This window comes from Sinocyclocheilus grahami, unplaced genomic scaffold (assembly GCF_001515645.1).
Source record: "Sinocyclocheilus grahami isolate Dianchi unplaced genomic scaffold, SAMN03320097.WGS_v1.1 scaffold674.1, whole genome shotgun sequence".
NCBI lineage: Eukaryota > Metazoa > Chordata > Actinopteri > Cypriniformes > Cyprinidae > Sinocyclocheilus > Sinocyclocheilus grahami.
Genome location: NW_015505853.1, coordinates 160,628 through 179,783, shown reverse-complemented (window position 1 = coordinate 179,783; position 19,156 = coordinate 160,628). Strand labels below are relative to the sequence as shown.

At 34.9% G+C, this 19,156-nt stretch overlaps 3 protein-coding genes and 1 pseudogene across 3 annotated transcripts in view; 1 reads left to right on the top strand and 3 right to left on the bottom strand.

Moving 5' to 3' along the window:
* LOC107559074 (nicotinate phosphoribosyltransferase-like) overlaps positions 1 to 2,720 on the bottom strand; it is a 10,077-nt gene extending 7,357 nt beyond the window's left edge. Inside the window, exons 1-3 of the mRNA XM_016242805.1 lie at positions 2,704 to 2,720; positions 1,143 to 1,273; positions 465 to 580 (exon numbers count right to left, since the gene is read on the bottom strand). Of these exons, the coding sequence (XP_016098291.1) occupies positions 465 to 580; positions 1,143 to 1,273; positions 2,704 to 2,720 (264 nt within the window). The remainder of the gene's footprint in view (positions 1 to 464; positions 581 to 1,142; positions 1,274 to 2,703) is intronic.
* A 28-nt stretch (positions 2,721 to 2,748) lies between these two features.
* LOC107559072 (nicotinate phosphoribosyltransferase-like) lies at positions 2,749 to 4,256 on the bottom strand. The gene is made up of 2 exons (XM_016242804.1): positions 3,856 to 4,256; positions 2,749 to 2,762 (listed from the first exon to the last, which is right to left on the bottom strand). Exons 1-2 carry the CDS (start codon positions 4,103 to 4,105, stop codon positions 2,749 to 2,751), a joined length of 264 nt encoding a protein of 87 aa, XP_016098290.1. The 5' UTR covers positions 4,106 to 4,256.
* A 4,786-nt stretch (positions 4,257 to 9,042) lies between these two features.
* On the bottom strand, positions 9,043 to 11,088 carry LOC107559090 (UPF0598 protein C8orf82 homolog; annotated as a pseudogene).
* Positions 11,089 to 11,988: 900 nt separating this feature from the next.
* Positions 11,989 to 19,156, top strand: part of arhgap39 (Rho GTPase activating protein 39) — a 68,675-nt gene continuing 61,507 nt past the window's right edge. Inside the window, exon 1 of the mRNA XM_016242803.1 lies at positions 11,989 to 12,155. Coding sequence (XP_016098289.1) covers positions 12,145 to 12,155 — 11 coding nt within the window. The 5' untranslated portion in view covers positions 11,989 to 12,144. The remainder of the gene's footprint in view (positions 12,156 to 19,156) is intronic.

Below are 19,156 nucleotides of genomic sequence, written 5' to 3'. Positions count from 1 at the left end.
GACTTTGTTTTTATAACTCTCTTCAATTTACCTCAAATCAAATTTTTCTATATTGTCTAGAAAAATTGTCTATATTGTATTAAAATACTGATATTTTTCATATATATTCACATATGAAATATTGCAATATATATATGTTTTTGAAATAAAAATCTAATACATACAGTATATATAAAAATGTATATATATATATGAAAATATTGCATACATAAAATTTTTTTTTAAAATAAGTATCTAATACATATATATAAAAATGTGAATTATTTTTGACTACTGGTCAAAAGTTTGGAATAATTTTTTTAACTGGATATTTTTTTTAGATATTAGATTTTTGGAAGAATTCAGATTTATATGCGTGTTAGGGACTTATTTGAAAGTCATTAAAAAAATAATAATAATTACCGACCCCAAACATTAGAACGGTAGTTTATATATAAACAAATATGACAAATCTGCACACCCACCTGTGGCCACACCTCCTCCAGAGAGGAAAAGGAAGTGACATAAGAGTGCGCCATGGTTCCCGCCACAGGAATGCCAAACAGACGGCCGGCGAGAGCGTTACTCGTCAAATCAAAACCTGGAAAAACAATCAGCAGTAGCACTTCAGTTCATATGTGAGCCTGGAGCACAAAAGCAGTCATAAATCGCTGGGGGATATTTGTAGCAATAGCCAACAATACATTGTATGGGTCACAATTATTATTTTATATATTTTATGCCAAAAATCATTAGGATATTAAGTCAAGATCATGTTCCATGAAGATCATTTGTAAATTTATTACTGTAAATATATCAAAACTTCATTTTTGATTAGTAATAATCTTAATTTGGACAACTTTAAAGATGATTTTCTCAATATTTAGATTTTTTTGCACCCTCAGATTCCAGATTTTCAAATAGTTGTATCTCGGCCAAATATTGTCCTATCCTAACAAACCATACATCAATGGAAATATTATTTATTCAGCTTTCAGATGATGTCGAAATCTCAATTTCGAAAAATTGACCCTTATGACTGGTTTTGTGCTCCAGGGTCACACATGACAGCACGAGTCTTCTGCAGTCATTCAGCAGGACTTCAGTGGACTCGTCGTTCCAGATTCACCTCTAGATATTGTTGTAAATGTCGGGTCACTCACCACCAATGTATGTGTATCGTGAGGCGGTCAGGCCTCCGTCGGGACCCTGAGCTCTTCTGAGCCCCATCTCCATTAATCTGCGTCTGGGACCTGCAGCCAAACGGAAACGAGCAGCGTTGCTACACACCAGACTGAGAGGAGAGAGACTTCATGAGCATACAGATGCAACAAAAACTATAAATCCCGCAGTCAGAGTCCTATACATTTTTTAAAACAAGCAAGCACAAATCCCATTTTTAGAGCGAGAACTATTTGCTATTTTTGATGTAGCATATTTACATTTACTCATTTAGCAGATGCTTTTATCCAAAGCGACTTACAAATGAGGACTACAACAGGCAATTCATCATAAAGAGGCAAATAAACTCAAGAAGAGCTTGTATTGTTGTAGCATTTATATTCATTGTAGTAAAATAGTTTGTTATTTTCTAAAATAAGTAAAAACTACATTAAAATGAATGTAGATAACAGACCCTTTCCACGAGATGACCAAAAACAAATAAATCATCTCATTTTCTCTACATGAATTGTGTGATGTTGAATCATCAAGCTCAATAATTCAGCCTCGTTACCAAAGTTATCATAAGAAAAGTAATAACAAATAATACCAATAATAAATAATAATAATAACAAAAATTCTTATTCTGGTCAAGGTTATAATAGTTAATCGACAAAACTATTAAAAACAATTAATCTACAACAATTAAAAACATTTTTGTAACATGAAATAAATTAAATGTTAACAGAAATTCTATATATATAATTTTAATCTACAACTTGTTTTATTTCTTCTAGTTGCCAAGGCAACATTTCTCATTTTCATTTCACTTGATAAAATTAATTAAAAACAAAACTGAAATAAATAAATAATTTTTTTAAATATATATATATATATATATTAAAAAATAATAATATATATATATATATATATATATATATATAATTTTTTTGTAAAAAAAAAAAAAAAAAAACATAAATATGGCCACAAATAAAGCCAGAGTAACAGGATTATTTTTATATATCTATATATATATAATTTTATATCATTTTAAAATGTTGTAAAATAGATCAGTTTTAAAATTGTTAATTTCTATTGCTAGAATAACATGGTTCCAGACCTCATATAAAATAAGAAAAAAATCTATTTAATTTGACTTTCTGACCTGGATGAATAACCTTGTTTTGAACATTAAACTTCTCCTTTTGCAAAAATGGAACTTTTCTAGGCTAATTTTTACTCTGTTCATGTTGCCAGGTGATTTTAAAGGGGTCATATGATGCTTTTTTAAAGATCATTATTTTGTGTATTTGGTGTAACGTCTTCAGGCATCACAGAAGTGTTCTGAGCTCAAATATGCTACAAAATGCCAATTCTAAGCTTCTGTGAGATGCAAAACCAAAAATACTGTCTTGAATAGTGAACTCACATGCTTTTGAGACACGTTCTAAAATGCTGTCTAGTTAGGAAGTATACTAGGTTTAATGATGCATGACCAAAAATTCTGTCTTTGCCATCAGATCACAAAGTCCCCAAACAAGCAGTCTTATGTAGAGAGCATACTAAGTGTTGAGATGCATGGCCAAAAAAGCTGTTTGGGTAAGGTGCTCACTTGGAGCGTACTACATTTAGTGATGTGTGCCCAAAAATTCAGTATACGCATTCAGATCACAATGTTTTCAGACATACCTAAATATGCTGTCTACATAGGCAGTGTATTAGGTTTAGTGATGCATTTCCAAAAAATTCAGTCTACTTGGTCAGATTACAAGCCTTTTGTGGGTAGCATACTAGGTTTTGAGATGCATGACCAAAAAAGATATTTGAGTGCGGAGCTTATGTGGTTTTAAAACACATGCTGTCTAGTTAGTCAACATGCTATGTTTTGAGATGCATGCTGAAAAAGCTGTTTAGGTTTTAAGACATATGCCTAACAAATGCTGTCTACAGCATACTAGGTTTTGAGGTGCATGACTAAAAAAGCTCTTTTGGTAGGGTGTTCACTTAGTTTTATGACATATGCCTACCAAATGCTGTCTAGTTAGGCAGTGTACTGGGTTTAGTGATGCATGCCCAAAAGTTCAGTCAATGCAGTCAGTTTAAAAGGTTTTAAAACAGTTGCCCAAATCAGTCTATGTAGACATCATACTAGGTTTTAAGATGGATGCTGTGTAGGTAGTCAGCTCACTAGGTTTTAAACCAAAACTATGCTGTCCAGTTAGGCAGCATACTAGGTTTTGAGATGAAAGAAAGAAAAACTGCTTGGGTTAACCCTATAAACTCACTTGGATTAGATTAATTGGTGCATGCCCAAAAAGTCTACTTGATCAGATCACAAGGTTTTGAGACAGCTGTCTATACTAGGTTTTGAGATGCATGCCCAAAAGATCTGTCGGGCACTAGGTTTCAGGCCCAAAAAATGGTGTCTAGCTAGGCAGCATTCTAAGTATTGAGCTGCATTAGACAAATAGATAATAGACAATTAGACAGAAAAAAGCTGTTTAGTTAGTTCCCTTAGTTTTAAGACACCAAATGCCGTCTAGTTAGGCAGCATACTAGGTTTTAAAGCATATGCCCAAAACAAATGCTATATGGGGCCTCACTAAGTTTTTAGACACATGCCCAAAAGTGCTGCGTGCTTGTGCAGCATGCTAGGATTTGAGATCCGTACTAAAGTTATTTCACAAGTATGCAGTGCAGTACACACACGCTCACCGTCATCTGAGAAAGCGAAGTTCTGCAGGAACAGCAAACAGTCGCTGAGACCCGCAATGAGCGAAAAGCCTCCGCCGAACGGGTTATCGCGGAAAAACAGCTCGAACACGGCCGGCTCGTTGTGTCTGCCCGCGCGCCAGTACGCGTACGCCATGGTGAACTGGTACAGATCCGTGAGCAACGGAGGAACCCGGTTGAGCACGGAGCGCCTGAGCGCCGCACGCGCTTCACTTCCCTCACATGTCGCCATTTTCCAGTTCAGTTCATCAGGATGATGTTGTTCCCTGTTGAATTTCCTTCAGTATCTCCCATGCTCACGTGTAACCGGGTGACCCTTTACACAGTTACATGACTCGTGCTAGTATGCAGTCTCCGCCCTACTGCTCTCATGCGTTCTTCAGTCACTGCTGTGTGTTTCTAAACTGATAAGAGGTTTAACACTCTGACCATATGACCATGCTCATCATATCAAGACATTAACAGCTCCCCAAACTGTAAAACATTAAAGGTCCCATATTGTCAAAACTGACATTTCCTGGCTTTTTTCATGATAACTGAGGTCTAGGGGCTATTTAACTACCATATAAGTTTCAAAACAGTCAGTCCACAGTAAAATGCACACAGCCTGCATAAAGTAGCTGTGATTTTTCACAAACCCTTGTGACTTCCGTAAAAAGTTGACGTCAGAACTACACAGTCACCGTCCCACTCTCCTTTAGCCACACCCCCAGACAACATGCATCCATGCCATTGCTGAGCAACAACAACAACACTGAAACATGTCGAAAAGGTTAACTTTAACCACGAAACCAGATCGGCCGACCTGTAACGTTACACTCTCACTCAAAGGATGGACGATCTGACAGGACTGTTACTATGAGGTGATCACGTCTAGCGTGTATAGTGAAGACAAACTCACCGTGTCTATCTAGTCATGATGAACATGTATTTACATTTCAATTTCAGCAGGCAACTATTTTTACAGCTACATTATTGTTCCAGCCACAATTAATCGCAACAACGTATATACAATTACAAATTATCATTATATAAATCATCAGTTTGTTGTTTTATACACATGCACACAGACATTATTTCACACACGACGTAGTCGTGAGATGCAAGAAACTTAGACATATGGCAAGAAATCTGTAGACACGCCCATAACAATGAAAAACAATACTTTATTCAACCTTTTCTGATAAGAAGTGTGCGTTGCAAACGCGAGCATTTTTGACGATCGTTTCTGTTCAGTCTGCTCGTTTTATCGTGTTTAACCACAGCTGTAGCCGGTTTTTTGTCTGGCAGTGGCAGCAGATATGCAATCAAATTTCTAAGTTGAGGCTGTATTACGTCGATTCTGGCACCCAACATCACAACAAGATGATATTTTAAGCTCCTCATGTAGCCGAACCTGCGCTGGTTTGAATGGGCCGCCTCCAGCTAGCGCTGTGACGTCGCTGACGCTAGTTACCTGTGGTTGGCGCTGTCAATATGTTTGAATGGGTTTAAGTAGGATAGACAGCAGTTTCACTATATTTTCAACTATTTCTATTGATTATTAACACATCATGTGCATTTATTGTGTATTGATAACTACGCTGACTGTTTTACTATCGCATTTTATTCTGGGGAGTGATGAAGAGACAGCATTAATATTTTTTCTAATATGCTTATTATTGATATTACAATTAGTGTAGTATTTAGGGTTAAAATAGAGGAAATGTTTTTCAATTCCAGTGCAAAGAGGCAAATTAGAGAAGTTTGGTGGCCAGAAAAAATAATATTCCTATGTAATGCCATGGTTTAACCACTAGATGACCGTATGGCTGCTTAATAAATATAGCCTACATATATTTAGCTCTAGTTGCTGTAAAGAGTTTTACCGGTCATAATAGCTTATTTATTTACTTATTTTATGTTTTGCATTTTATATTTAGACATTATCAAACACTCAGTGTTTATAAGTTTTAAATGTTGAATTTAAAAAGATTAATTATACATATCCCAGTATTATTTTATGACATTTATGTAAGAAGACAATATAAGTTAATGTTAAAAAAGGCCAGCAAATACGGAATTTAACCCAATAAAAAAAATTAAAATAATGTTTAAAAAAAACACAAGGCAACCAACTGCATTCATGGAAACTCTTTCGTGTATTCCTTTAATGGGCAGTAGCTGAAACTCATTCAACTTCCTACAGGGAGAGAAAGATTGCAGAAAGACTAATAACTTAAAAATATGAAAACTGCTGTCATTTCCTCAACTTATACCGCAAATATATATTCTTAAGGACATCAAAACCTAAAATAAAACACCAGAAAGGTGTACAATATGTGACCTTTAACTTTTTCTTTCGTGTATTCCTTTAATGGGCAGTAGCTGAAACTCATTCAACTTCCTACAGGGAGAGAAAGATTGCAGAAAGACTAATAACTTAAAAATATGAAAACTGCTGTCATTTCCTCAACTTATACCGCAAATATATATTCTTAAGGACATCAAAACCTAAAATAAAACATGTGACCTTTAAGCTTTATTTGCACGCCAGGAATTGGTACATTGCCAGATTAATTAATAATTAATTAATAAACATATGTAAATTTTTACTGTAACGGCCAAATGTTTGGCTACTTTGGCTCAACTAGTCGTTTTGAACTTTCCATCCCAGATAGCACATGCACGTCTGCAAGATGTCTGTTAAAGATCTCTTCATCTGGAAAGCATCTGCTGTGTACAAACATCTGGTAGACGTCTTTAAGATGTCAGTTTTACATACACTCTAAATCATAAACATCTTAAAGACGTCTTCTAAATGTCTATTTGACATCTGATAGGAAACGTCCTATAGACGTATTGCAGATGAGCAATAGACGTCAAATAGACGTCTCCGTGATGTACGTGTGCTATCAGGGATATTTTATAACACAAAGTCCCAATATTGGTTAAACGAAGCCACTAGGTAAAGAAATATGGGAATGGGAAAAAAATAGAAAAATATATTCCCTGATAGCATACGTACATCACGTCTATTTGACGTCTGCATTTCATCTGCAAGACGTGTTTTTAGAGTGTTTGCTCGTCTGCAATACGTCTATAGGACGTTTCCTATCAGATGTCAAATAGACATTTAGAAGACGTCTTTAAGATGTTTATGATTTAGAGTGTATGTAAAACTGACATCTTAAAGACGTCTACCAGATGTTTGTACACAGCAGATGCTTTCCAGATGAAGAGATCTTTAACAGACATCTCGCAGACGTATATGTAGGCCTATTATTTGGGTTTCAATGTGTTTGCGTTCTCTCACATTTACCCAAGAAAGCATCGCCCGCAAAACCTTGTGTTCTCTGAGTCTAGCAAATGTATTGCGTTCCACCGAGAAACTTTGCATTCACTCACAATTCACAAAAACTACAGAGTTTTCGTTCTTTCGCAAAATTATTGCGTTCCACAGATACTTCACTCGCAAAAGCATTGAAATATAGTTTTTTCTTCCCATATTTCCATCACAAAAGTATTGCAAGCGGAGGCAATATTTCTCGAGGGAACGCAAAAACTTTGAAATATAGTTTTTTTGCTTGTTTTTCCCAAAACATAATATATAAAATAATCTCGTTTTTCCCATCACATTGAAACATAATTTTTGCTCATTTTTCCCAAAATATAATATATAAAATAATCTCGTTTTTTTCCATCACCTAAAATATTTACTTGAAGACCCCTGAGAGTTTAAGTAAATATTTCAATAATTTGACAAAACATTTACATATTCACGTTCTGTCAATTAACGGTCACGTGACATGCAGGTTAACAAATAATCTTTTTAAAGTAAGGGTTTTATTTAGATTTAGATTTTTTATGATTTAATTAATTATAAGCTTTATTGAAATATAGTTTTTTGCTTGTTTTTCCCAAAACATAATATATAAAATAATCTCGTTTTTTTCCATCACCTAAAATATTTACTTGAAGACCCCTGAGAGTTTAAGTAAATATTTCAATAATTTGACAAAACATTTACATATTCACGTTCTGTCAATTAATGGTCACGTGACATGCAGGTTAACAAATAATCTTTTTAAAGTAAGGGTTTTATTTAGATTTAGATTTTTTATGATTTAATTAATTATAAGCTTTTCATTAACTCACAAACCTCCTGCAGTTTCCTCAAGAACTGTAAAACATGATATGACCAATAAGTTATGATAACATGTGTTTTAACATTACATTAACTCAAAATAAGCCATTTTCAACTTTATTTTATAGGTTGTACACGGTTCGACTCATTTTTTAAAGCCAGTTTAATGTAATTTAAGTTGAAAGCATCTTTTTACAGTGTAGTTTTGGAAACCCTGTTTTATAATAAAAGTAAAGCCATCAAAACAATAAAATAACACACATTCAAACGCTCGTGTGACGCAAATGAAAACTCTTACATTTCAGCTTTTTTTTCTTTCTTCCTTCCTTCCTTCCTTTAATTATTATTATTTTGTCTAAATGCATCCCGGGATTATTTTTAAGCACTATTCAAGGAGGAATATGTCCGTTTGACAATTCATGAGGCTTTTCCTTCTCCATCCACTACAATAAAACACACCTGCGCTATAGGAGCTTGTGTGTGTGTGATTGAAAATCTTAATAGTTTAGTGGTGTTTCTGTGTTGATTTTCTTTTTATTACTTATTATACTTATTTGAAGAGAGTGGACATTCTGATAACATCAAGTTTATTCTCTACAGAAGTAATATGGATTATGGAAGAAACCAGGGTGAGTATATTAGTTTTTTAAAGATATCATATCCATAATCAGAGCCATAAGACCCAATATATACATTTATTTCAGCAGTATGTTCAGAATATACATTATACATTTATTTATTTATTTATTTAGTCATTTAGCAGATGCTTTTATCCAAAGCGACTTACAAATGAGGACAATAAAAGCAGTCAAAACTAACAAAAGAGCAACAATATATAAGTGCAAATGACAAATCTCGGTTAGCCTAACACAGTACACGTAGCAAGGTGTATATATATATATACACACACACACACACACACACACACACACACACACACACACACACAAAAAAAAAAAAGATAGAAAAGAGACATATACACATACACATACACACACATACACATTATTTATACATAAATATACATTAATTTTAGGTTGGTGGGTTGAGTGAATCATTGCAGCTTCACACATTCATCTGTTTGAACATGAAATTGTTTGGTCAGCTCATTGGTTAGAGTGTGTGGATGCCCCGCCCATATGAAATGAGTGGGCTGTCCCGTGCTCTCCTGACCCGTGGCGTACTCAAAGTGAGTGCTCAGCTCAATGGCCAGCGCTGACCACACCAACCCCACGCCTGATGGTACACTCTACCGCTGACCGGGTGCATGAAGAGAGATTCTGGGTGGAACGGAGTGGTCAGTTTGGCTCTGCCTCCACAGTATGACAGACACTCCTCATGCCCCGCCTCCAATAACAGGTGTGTGAACACAACAGGCCGATCTTCACAGCGCTGGAAGTTGCGCTCACGTCCGCAGAGCGAGAGGAAGGGCAAGTCCTGTTCATGTGGTTGACCTTCAGACGGTTGAAGAAGAACACTAAGAAGTGCTGGTCTAATAGAGAGAGAAAGCAAGAGGCTTTTGACTTTTTGGTGTTTTAACATACCATTCATTTCTGACATGTTGCATTTCATCTCAGAGCTGTTAGGTTTGGTTCAAACTCTTTATTTAATCTTTTTTTTTTTGCAATGCCAAGTGAGAAAATATATGGGGAAAATCCACATTTTAGTGCATTTCATACATTGTGTTAATAATGTGGGGGTCCTAAACTTTTTTTTTTTTTTTTTTTTTTTGATCAGCCGAACCTTTTTAGGTGTAACATATGAAGCAGGGTTATTATATTTAACTAAACCTAAAATTGAAACTAAAATTAAAATAATTAAAAAATCACTTTCATTACTTCAAATAAAATATAAAAATATATATATTTTTAACCTAGTCGTAATTTGACAATAACTGAACTTAAATAGAAATTAATTAAAAACTATTGACTACAATTAAAATGAAAAATATAATATAATACCAGAGATATTAAAATATAACTGACTTTAACTCTCCCTAAGATTTTAAGGTAATGCTTCAATAATTTAACAATGCATTTGCATATTTACAGTTCTCATATTATTAATAATACTAATAATTCCATTATTAGTATTATTAGTTTTAACTCTATAAAAAAATCAATGCAGGAATATTAGTACTGATACAAAAATATAATATTTGTTAATATAATAATGATTAAAATATATATTTTACAACGCAATTTATAATTAGGGCTGTCAAATAAATTAATCGTGTATCTATAACACACATACATTTACATATATTCATATTCCTATATGATTTCTATTATGTAGAAATATAAATATATATATGACATATATTTCTTAAATATACACAGGTATTTCTATATACAATATATTACAACATTATTTTCAAACATTCAAATTCCTGCGCTTTTATTTTGGCGAATTACTGGAGAAATGCTGTAAACATCTGTTAACAAAAAATGTTGGAAATCATGCAAGCGTTTTCATTTTTATTTAGAATAAATTTCAAATCATTTATTTATTTAAAACAAAAATGTTATTATAAATGAATTGTTTTTATTTATTTTATTTTGAATTATTAGCGTTTCATCTCACAATCCCCCATTTTTGAAACCTTGCCATGGGTTATGAATATGGCAATCATACTGTACTCTGTGTAAGAACTAAAGAGGTTTACATTAATGTAATACAGACCACATGACGTATGCATATTCCATAAAAACATTACACAACATAGTATTGGATATGTGCATTATGCATGTGTGCAGGTGTTTCAAAACCCCAGAAATACCTTTGAAACAGGTGACAAAGTTCTTCACCTTGGTGTCATCCAGAAACAGCTTGACAAGAGAGAAATAAATCATGAATATGGAAATGACACAAAGTAAACAACATTATAGCCATCTTCTCAGTGGTGTACCTGTCCTTGATGGTCGATATAGTAGAAATACTGTCTGATCCTCGCCTCTGGACTCTGTCCTTGTGTGTATGAGGACACATCCCTGCTCAAAAACCTCCTCCATTCACTGCTGAACAGCCTGTTAGCAAACCTCATAGCGGCTTCGTTTACTGCAAATCTGCTCGGAGCCAGCAATGCTTATATTTTGTAGAGATCTGGAGCAAAAAAAACTCCAGGCGCATCAGCTCCGCTTTACTGAGCTCAAGCACAGTTTTACACAGAGGAAAACATGTCATTGTTAGGGTTTTATTGGTGTATTTGGATTATGAGCTCTGTTAAACACTGTAAAATGTATATTTTGTTAGAAAGGAAGTCACATTATCATAATAGCAGCAGAGGCGCATTTGGTTGTGCTTGAAGTGAACACTAGGTGGCGCTGTATTGTATTTAAATCAAATACGCAAGGCGAGATTAATTCATGCATAATGAAAATGTGATTTACATAAACAGAAAAATCGATCAACAGAAAAATCTATTTTTAATAAAAAATGCATTAGTGGGAAAAGTTGAAAGGATGGATGTAAATTGTTAAAAGATCATAATGCAATTAATACTGGAAAGTTATTAATTTTATTAGACTTTTTGAACACTGTATTTGTTGCTTTACCTTTTCTTTTTCTTGTTTGTAATTTCCCCACAAACTCCTAATTAAATGTATGCTTTTTAACCTATTTATGAACTACACGAAATATTATTTATTATCGTTTATTTTAAAATGTCGTGAATTATTGCAGTTATGTATTTATGCATACTCATTTAAACCATATTTTAATGTGAGTTACACTTTTTTACTGGTTTGCTATCTTTCTTTAAAACAATGCCACTTGAATTAATATATCATTATAATATATTGATCTTGCATTAAAATGCTACTTGCTTTTAATAATTTATCTAATGCAATGCCATTTAGACATGTATGAGTGTTGTTTAAGATAGATGGATAGATAGATAGATGGATAGATGCGTGCTCGGGTTGCCATGGTAACCTGCTCTTTCCAGCATCCCCGCGCGCTCGCCTGCGTGCTAGAAGCGCAAAATGACGTCAGGTTGTCGGTGGTGACGGAGACGCGGGCGGACAGCGCGTGCTCCAGACCCTCGTTCACTCGCGTTGACTGCGGCGGCGGCGGAGCCTCTATCATCATGACTGGCGTCCTGTGGATTACTTTCGCTGCGTGTTGAAGCGGGAACGAGAGGCACCATGGCTGAGAGGTAAACATGACGCGACGCGCGCGCATCCGCATCACCATTGCAGGCTCGCGTGTGAAAACGAAATGCGGTGATTTGGCATCGCGACCGAGGTGACGGGCGAGTCTGCGTGCTTACCGACGCTCACCCGGTTATGTGAACATCGGCGGCTTCCTTTGCATCATGATGTGTGTATGTATGTAGCTATGTGGATCCCTTTAGTTTGAGCCCGGCTCGTGCATGACACCCTCCACACCCATAAGCCGGTGCTCGAGAGCTCGAGCTGATCCCCGCACCGGCTCATTGTTGATTTTCTGTCATTCCTCCGTAAGGACACGGACACGCACCTAGCGAACGCATCCCCCGAGGCGCGCGCAGCATCCTATTTTAAGCAAAATGTCATGACGGGGATGCGGACACCTGCGGCACCCGAGCCGCGATGCGTTATCCGGCGTCGTCTTTACCTGCGAGTCTTGTGGTACTTCATTATTCATGGTTAGTGTTGAGGAAGTCAGTGATCCATGTGGGAATGCGAAGTGTCATTTTTATTGGAAACCACCCTGTGTTTATCAAACAAAGCATTGGCCATGAAACAGAAACACAGGGATGGCCAGGGACCCTCTGCATGGACGCTATCATATATATATATATATATATATGAAAAATCACCCATCCCTGTGAGAATCCAGGTTTTGTAAGCCATTTTACAGATTGCAAAAGGTTCCAGAAGTAAAAATCACATTCATTTCCCCCATAGAGTAGTTGATTTTTAATGATAAACCTTAAAAAACAGATCTACTGTGAGCTACGCGGTTGTTAATCGATGGTTTGTGCGTTAGTTGAAGACATCAACCTGCATTATTTCAACTTAATTTTTAAAGAATTGTTTAACAGCAGATTTCCTGGCGAAAAACTACATTTCCCATGATTCTGCAAAGACATCTCCACCAATCAGAGAATCGCGACAAGCAAATTGCACAAAATGAGCTCCGCCCATGCGAAGTGTCATTTTTATTGGAAACCACCCTGTGTTTATCAAACAAAGCATTGGCCATGAAACAGAAACACAGGGATGGCCAGGGACCCTCTGCGTGGACGCTATCATATATATATATATATATGAAAAATCACCCATCCCTGTGAGAATCCAGGTTTTGTAAGCCATTTTACAGATTGCAAAAGGTTCCAGAAGTAAAAATCACATTCATTTCCCCCATAGAGTAGTTGATTTTTAATGATAAACCTTAAAAAACAGATCTACTGTGAGCTACGCGGTTGTTAATCGATGGTTTGTGCGTTAGTTGAAGACATCAACCTGCATTATTTCAACTTAATTTTTAAAGAATTGTTTAACAGCAGATTTCCTGGCGAAAAACTACATTTCCCATGATTCTGCAAAGACATCTCCACCAATCAGAGAATCGCGACAAGCAAATTGCACAAAATGAGCTCCGCCCACTCCCATAAAGCACTCCCATATGCTCTCAAACTACTTAAATATTTGTATATATATGCATATATTGCAATAAACATAAAAAACTTGCGGAACCAACAGTGCAAAAAAGTGGGCGGGCACTAATGCATTTTATTGTCGTCTGATTGGCTCACATGTCCTTAGAGGGCGGGGTTTGGAGAAGAGAGCATGTTTCGCCAAGGCAGAATTCCTGGCAAAAAAAAAACTACATTACCCATGATTCTGCAAAAAAAAAAAATCCACCAATCAGAGAATCGCGATAAAGCTACTTGTGCCAGATGAGCTCCGCCCACTCCCATGAAGCACTGCAAATGACGTAACCTAGTAAATCTCCGTACGCTCTCAAACTATTTAAATATGTGCATATTTAGCAATAAACGTAAAATATGTTTCTGTATGCATAATCAATCATTTTATATTTCGCCATTGTTTTTCATTGCTTAATGGAATTGCAGTTCTTTCCCTAAATTAAGGAGTTTAGTACACATTCTGGTACCTTTATATTTTTGTCCAATTTTCGAATAGTTTTTTGTGTCAAATCAAAGTTCGTATGTTGCAATTCTCCTCGTAGCCGGTTGGTTTGGTTCATGGTTTATAACTCTTTAACAAAGACTTTTTTTAAATTCCGGTGTGAAAAATGAATGAAACAAAAAACTTTGGAACCAGTGGTGTTGAAAAAGTTGGCATTTGGAAGTTAACGAACTGTTGAAGCACCTTTAGGGTGGAAACATGCTTTGCACAATGCACATATATGAATTCTTGACCAGTGCATTGCTGGTCCTTTTGTTCATACTTAGTGTCCAAACTAAATGTGTCAAGTAGCTATATATAAATATGTCAACAGCTTAACTAACTTAATGTGCCAAACTGTTGCTCCACCATGACAGCAAAAACGCTGACTGTATTAGAAGACATTTTGCGCTAACTGCAATAGCGCATCTTGAGAATGCAATGTTTCTTAATGAATTGCACATTTTAGAATGCAAAATTCACCAAATCAAACTTGCATAGCTAGAAACATCAGAGTTCATGTACATGTGTGGTGTATGTTTCCAGACGCATGTAATGCAGAAGAGTTTGTGTTCATGCAAATTGATTTTTCAGATGAATCACAATCTTCAATCTTTATTCTTGAAATCCCAAGATCAATCTTAATTTGCCATTGTTTATTTATCCACATCTGCTTTTGAATCTGCAGTTATGCAGTCAAATTTTTGCAGTCCAAATTAGATTTAGAGTTGAATTTGATAAGATAAAAAGGGTGTTTATTGTAAAAGATGCCAAGAAAACACTTCCATTGAACGCAAGATGCACGCAGTAACATACAGAGTGTAGTTCAATTCATGAATAAATTACTCTTCTAAATTGGTTCCTTTTTAGTGAGTCAGAAACATACATGCAAAGGAGTGTAGTCTCATTTACCTTTTAAATCAGCTCCTTTTAGTGAATCAGGTACAGACAGCAGTTCACAAACAAATGACTCTTTTAAAGCAGATTTTTTTAATGAATCAAGAACATACAGGACAACCAGTGTAGTCCAATTACTGAACAAATGACTCTTTTAAATCAGTTCTTTATAGTGAATCAGAAACATAAAACAAAACAAGTGTGGTCCAATTCACGAAACAAATGATTCTTATAAATAATTTTTTTAGTGAATCAAAAACACGCAGCGCAGACAGGGTAGTCCAATTCACAAACAAATTACTCTTTTAAATTGGTTCTTTTTAGTGAATCAAGAACACACAACCAATGTAGTCCAATTCACAAACAAATGACTCTTTTGAATCAGCTCTTTTTAGTGAATCAAGAACATGCGGCACAACCAATGTAGTCCAATTCACAAACAAATGACTCTTTTGAATCAGCTCTTTTTAGTGAATCAAGAACATGCGGCACAACCAATGTAGTCCAATTCACAAACAAATGGGTTGAGGGGCCAAGATGGCGACTGTGTAACATCCATGTGCTGAAGCTTTGCACTTATTTTGTAGTTTACATGTAGAAGGGAACATAATAATACTTTCTTTAGTGATCTAAGTAAGTCTTTTTTCGTTCTTTCATCTCTCTAACTTTTTTCTAACTTTTAACGAATGCATGGAACTGTTTTTGTCTTTATCTTGTCTTTATGATTTTGATAATTGTACTGCCTGAATGTTTGTATTGTTTAATAAAAAAAAATAAAAAGAAATAAAAAAAAATTCACAAACAAATGACTCTTTTGAATCAGCTCTTTTTAGTGAATCAAGAACATGCGGCACAACCAATGTAGTCCAATTCACAAACAAATGACTCTTTTGAATCAGCTCTTTTTAGTGAATCAAAAACATGCAGCACAAACAGTGTAGTCCAGTTCACGAACAAATCATTACTTCGAGTGAGGGAACATTTTATTGAAACAGAGAGGCGTTTGATGTTTGGGTTTCTGCCTGCTGATGTGGATGTGGAGGTAGGCAGAGGCTGGGTGTGTAAATGGGTGAAACCACAGCTGGGTGGAGCGCACTCAGCGCAGGCGTGTTTGGTCTCGCTCTCATCCTCGTTGAGTCATTCTCAGAGATCACAGGCCCAATGAGTGCTGTTTACCCTGTGGTCAGTCTGAATGTCATTGTGTTTCGTCCGTGGCATTCAAAACAGCGTGTGCACAGGTGCTGCTGTCGTCCTGCACTGCCGAACACTGTCTGTATTCTATTTTTCTGCAATTTATATTGTATAATATTTTGAATTAGATTTTATTTTTTATATTTTAAGTTTTCATTTGAATTTTAGTTTATGTTTGAGTAATTTTGTCAAAATTGAGTATTTCGATTTAGCTTAATTTTAATTTTACTACTAGTACAACTTATTTATTATTAGTGGTTAAACGGATCGTAGTTGATCCGTGATCCGTACGGACCAAGCCCCACAGTTCGGCACGCATGTGATCCGCGGATTACAGGTGCATCTCAATAAATTAGAATGTCATGGAAAAGTTCATTTATTTCAGTAATTCAACTCAAATTGTGAAACTCGTGTATTAAATCAATTCAATGCACACAGACTGAAGTAGTTTAAGTCTTTGGTATTCCACGACATTTTAATTTATTGAGATGCACCTGTAATTGCAAAATGTAACCATAACAGAGTATAAGTTTATCATTTGTTCGTATTTACACAAGCAAGAGAATTTTAAACAATTCCAGAGAGAAAAGGGCGAAAGGGAATGCGATTCGTTACTCGCGCGCTGTTCTCTACGCGCACAGCCACACACACATGAAACGCGAACACCGAACTGAATCCACTTCTGAATCCTCTGAACAGACACATACACATAAAATTATGACAAAATACCCATCTCGACAATCATTCAGGTAAACAGCTGAGAAAGAAATCGGATGTGTATCATTATATCGGATCCGTGCATCGGGTCTTAAAGGGACAGCAGCCTATAAATACTGCTGCTGTCATTAATGATCATCAAACAACAAAACAGCTGTGATAAAAATCTATATTTAATTTAAACAGTGAACACTATGCAGTGTTATTTTCCCTAATAATTACATTTCTGTATTTGAATACTACCAACCTTATTTTATTTGTAACATATTCTGTTGTATTTATCTATGCTTGTAATTTGTGTATTTGTTCTTATTTTTACTGGCTGTTCTCTTGTGTCTTTAATCATGTTTAAACTTTCTTAGTTAATCTAGTAATATTTGCTGTGGTATCAAAGAAGTACTTTGCTTTAAGAAATAAATAAAGCAAGTTAAATTGAAATATTTTTCTTTTCTTGCTGATCCGAAAAATGATCCGATCCGTGGGTCAAAAACCTTAATGTGATCCGAACCGTGAGATTTGTGATCCGATGAACCACTATTTAATGTAATGTGTATATTTTATATTTTTATTACATTTTATATTTCATTATATTTTATTTTTCAGCATAATTTCAATTAGCAAAAGCAATGCTCTTTTGTGATTTTTATTTTAATATTTCTGTTTAGCTTTAATGTTCAGTTTTAATGCGAGTAATTTTATTATTTATAAGTTTAGGTTTTGCATCTAATATTCGTATTTGTATTTTATTTTAATTTAAATTTGTTTCAAATTGACAAAAACCATGCTCTCATTTTTATTTTATTATTTTTTATTATATTTTTCTATTATTTGATTAATTTTAGTACTTCAAATTAAGTTAGTTGCCAAAGCAACAATTCACATATATATTTATTATTTATGGCATATTCCACAAAAAATTGCAACACCAGAATCGGATTGTGATTGCATTATTTTTATGACATTTATATACATTTACCCCCCAAATTCTCATTACTGTAATGCAAAAATGTAAATATTATTTAAATAGCAAAGTACATTTGCAAGTGTATGTCATTTTAGTATTTATTTTAATTAATTTGATATTTTTTTCTGCTTTTCATTTACATTTTAGGCTATGTCAATGAACAAAAACTATTTTAATATTTAAAAAATAATTTTTAATTTGTAATATTTTTAACTATTTTGTTATGTTTCTGTGGCTCAGTGGTAGAGCATTGCGTTAGCAGTGCAAAAGTCGTGGGTTCAATATTGCATGTTTCATAAAAACTGGAAAGTAATTGCAAGGGCAATCAGAATCATTATGCAGCTTCTAGCAGTAGAGATGCACAAATTTGTCTCAAAAGCCAAGATCTGTTTAAAAGCCACTGCAGAGCTTTTGAGGAAGGAGCTTGTTGACCCAGAGTTCCTGATGACTTCATTACACACATAAACTTCATCACGCTATTGACGGAAAAGCTGTTGTAGTGATCGGGTCGACACCGGCAGTCACACAATGCCATTGCAATTGATCTGCCCTCTTAAACATGCTTGACCGACCCATAATGCAGTGTGTTTGAGCAGCGCTACAGAAGCGGCACGTTTTTTGTTGTGGTTTGGTTGGGGTTTTCATTATTATGCAAGTGATGTAAAATAGGCTCTGTCTTAAAATATACCAGTTTTAAGCCAGCTCGGCTATCTGTCTGATACCAGTCTCATATAAAGTGGTTGTTTACTCAAGCATGTCACTGTAAAATGATGATAATACACATAATTTTTCAGATGATTCTGGCCATCGTAATGATGCTGCTATTGAGTTGAACAGCCTCTGCAAGGTCAAATGAAGACACTCCATCACACTAATGATGTTTAAATAGGCCGGCCCTTTACATGATCATCTGTACTGACTGCATACTTATGGATTAGCATATGAGATATACAGTAAAACTAAATGAAAAGTAGGTAAGGCCAAGTGAACTAGACTGAGTAACTTCATTACAGCACAGTTTTGTAGTTCATGGATTATCGGTAAATCTCAGGAAAACAGTCAAGAAATTATCAGAAAATATTTCACACAACATTAAAAGAAAAAAAATGTGTGTATATATAAATTAAGCACATTCATAACTACACAAAATCTCAGTAATGTAATGCAATTATAATAATAATTTTATATTATAATATTATATAAATATATGTATATATATATATATATATATATATATATATATATATATATATATATATTGATATGTGTTTT

What these genes read in the sequence shown, in the direction of transcription:
- LOC107559072 (XM_016242804.1), bottom strand. Translation starts at nt 4,105, where the DNA reads ATGGCGACATGTGAGGGAAGTGAAGCGCGTGCGGCGCTCAGGCGCTCC.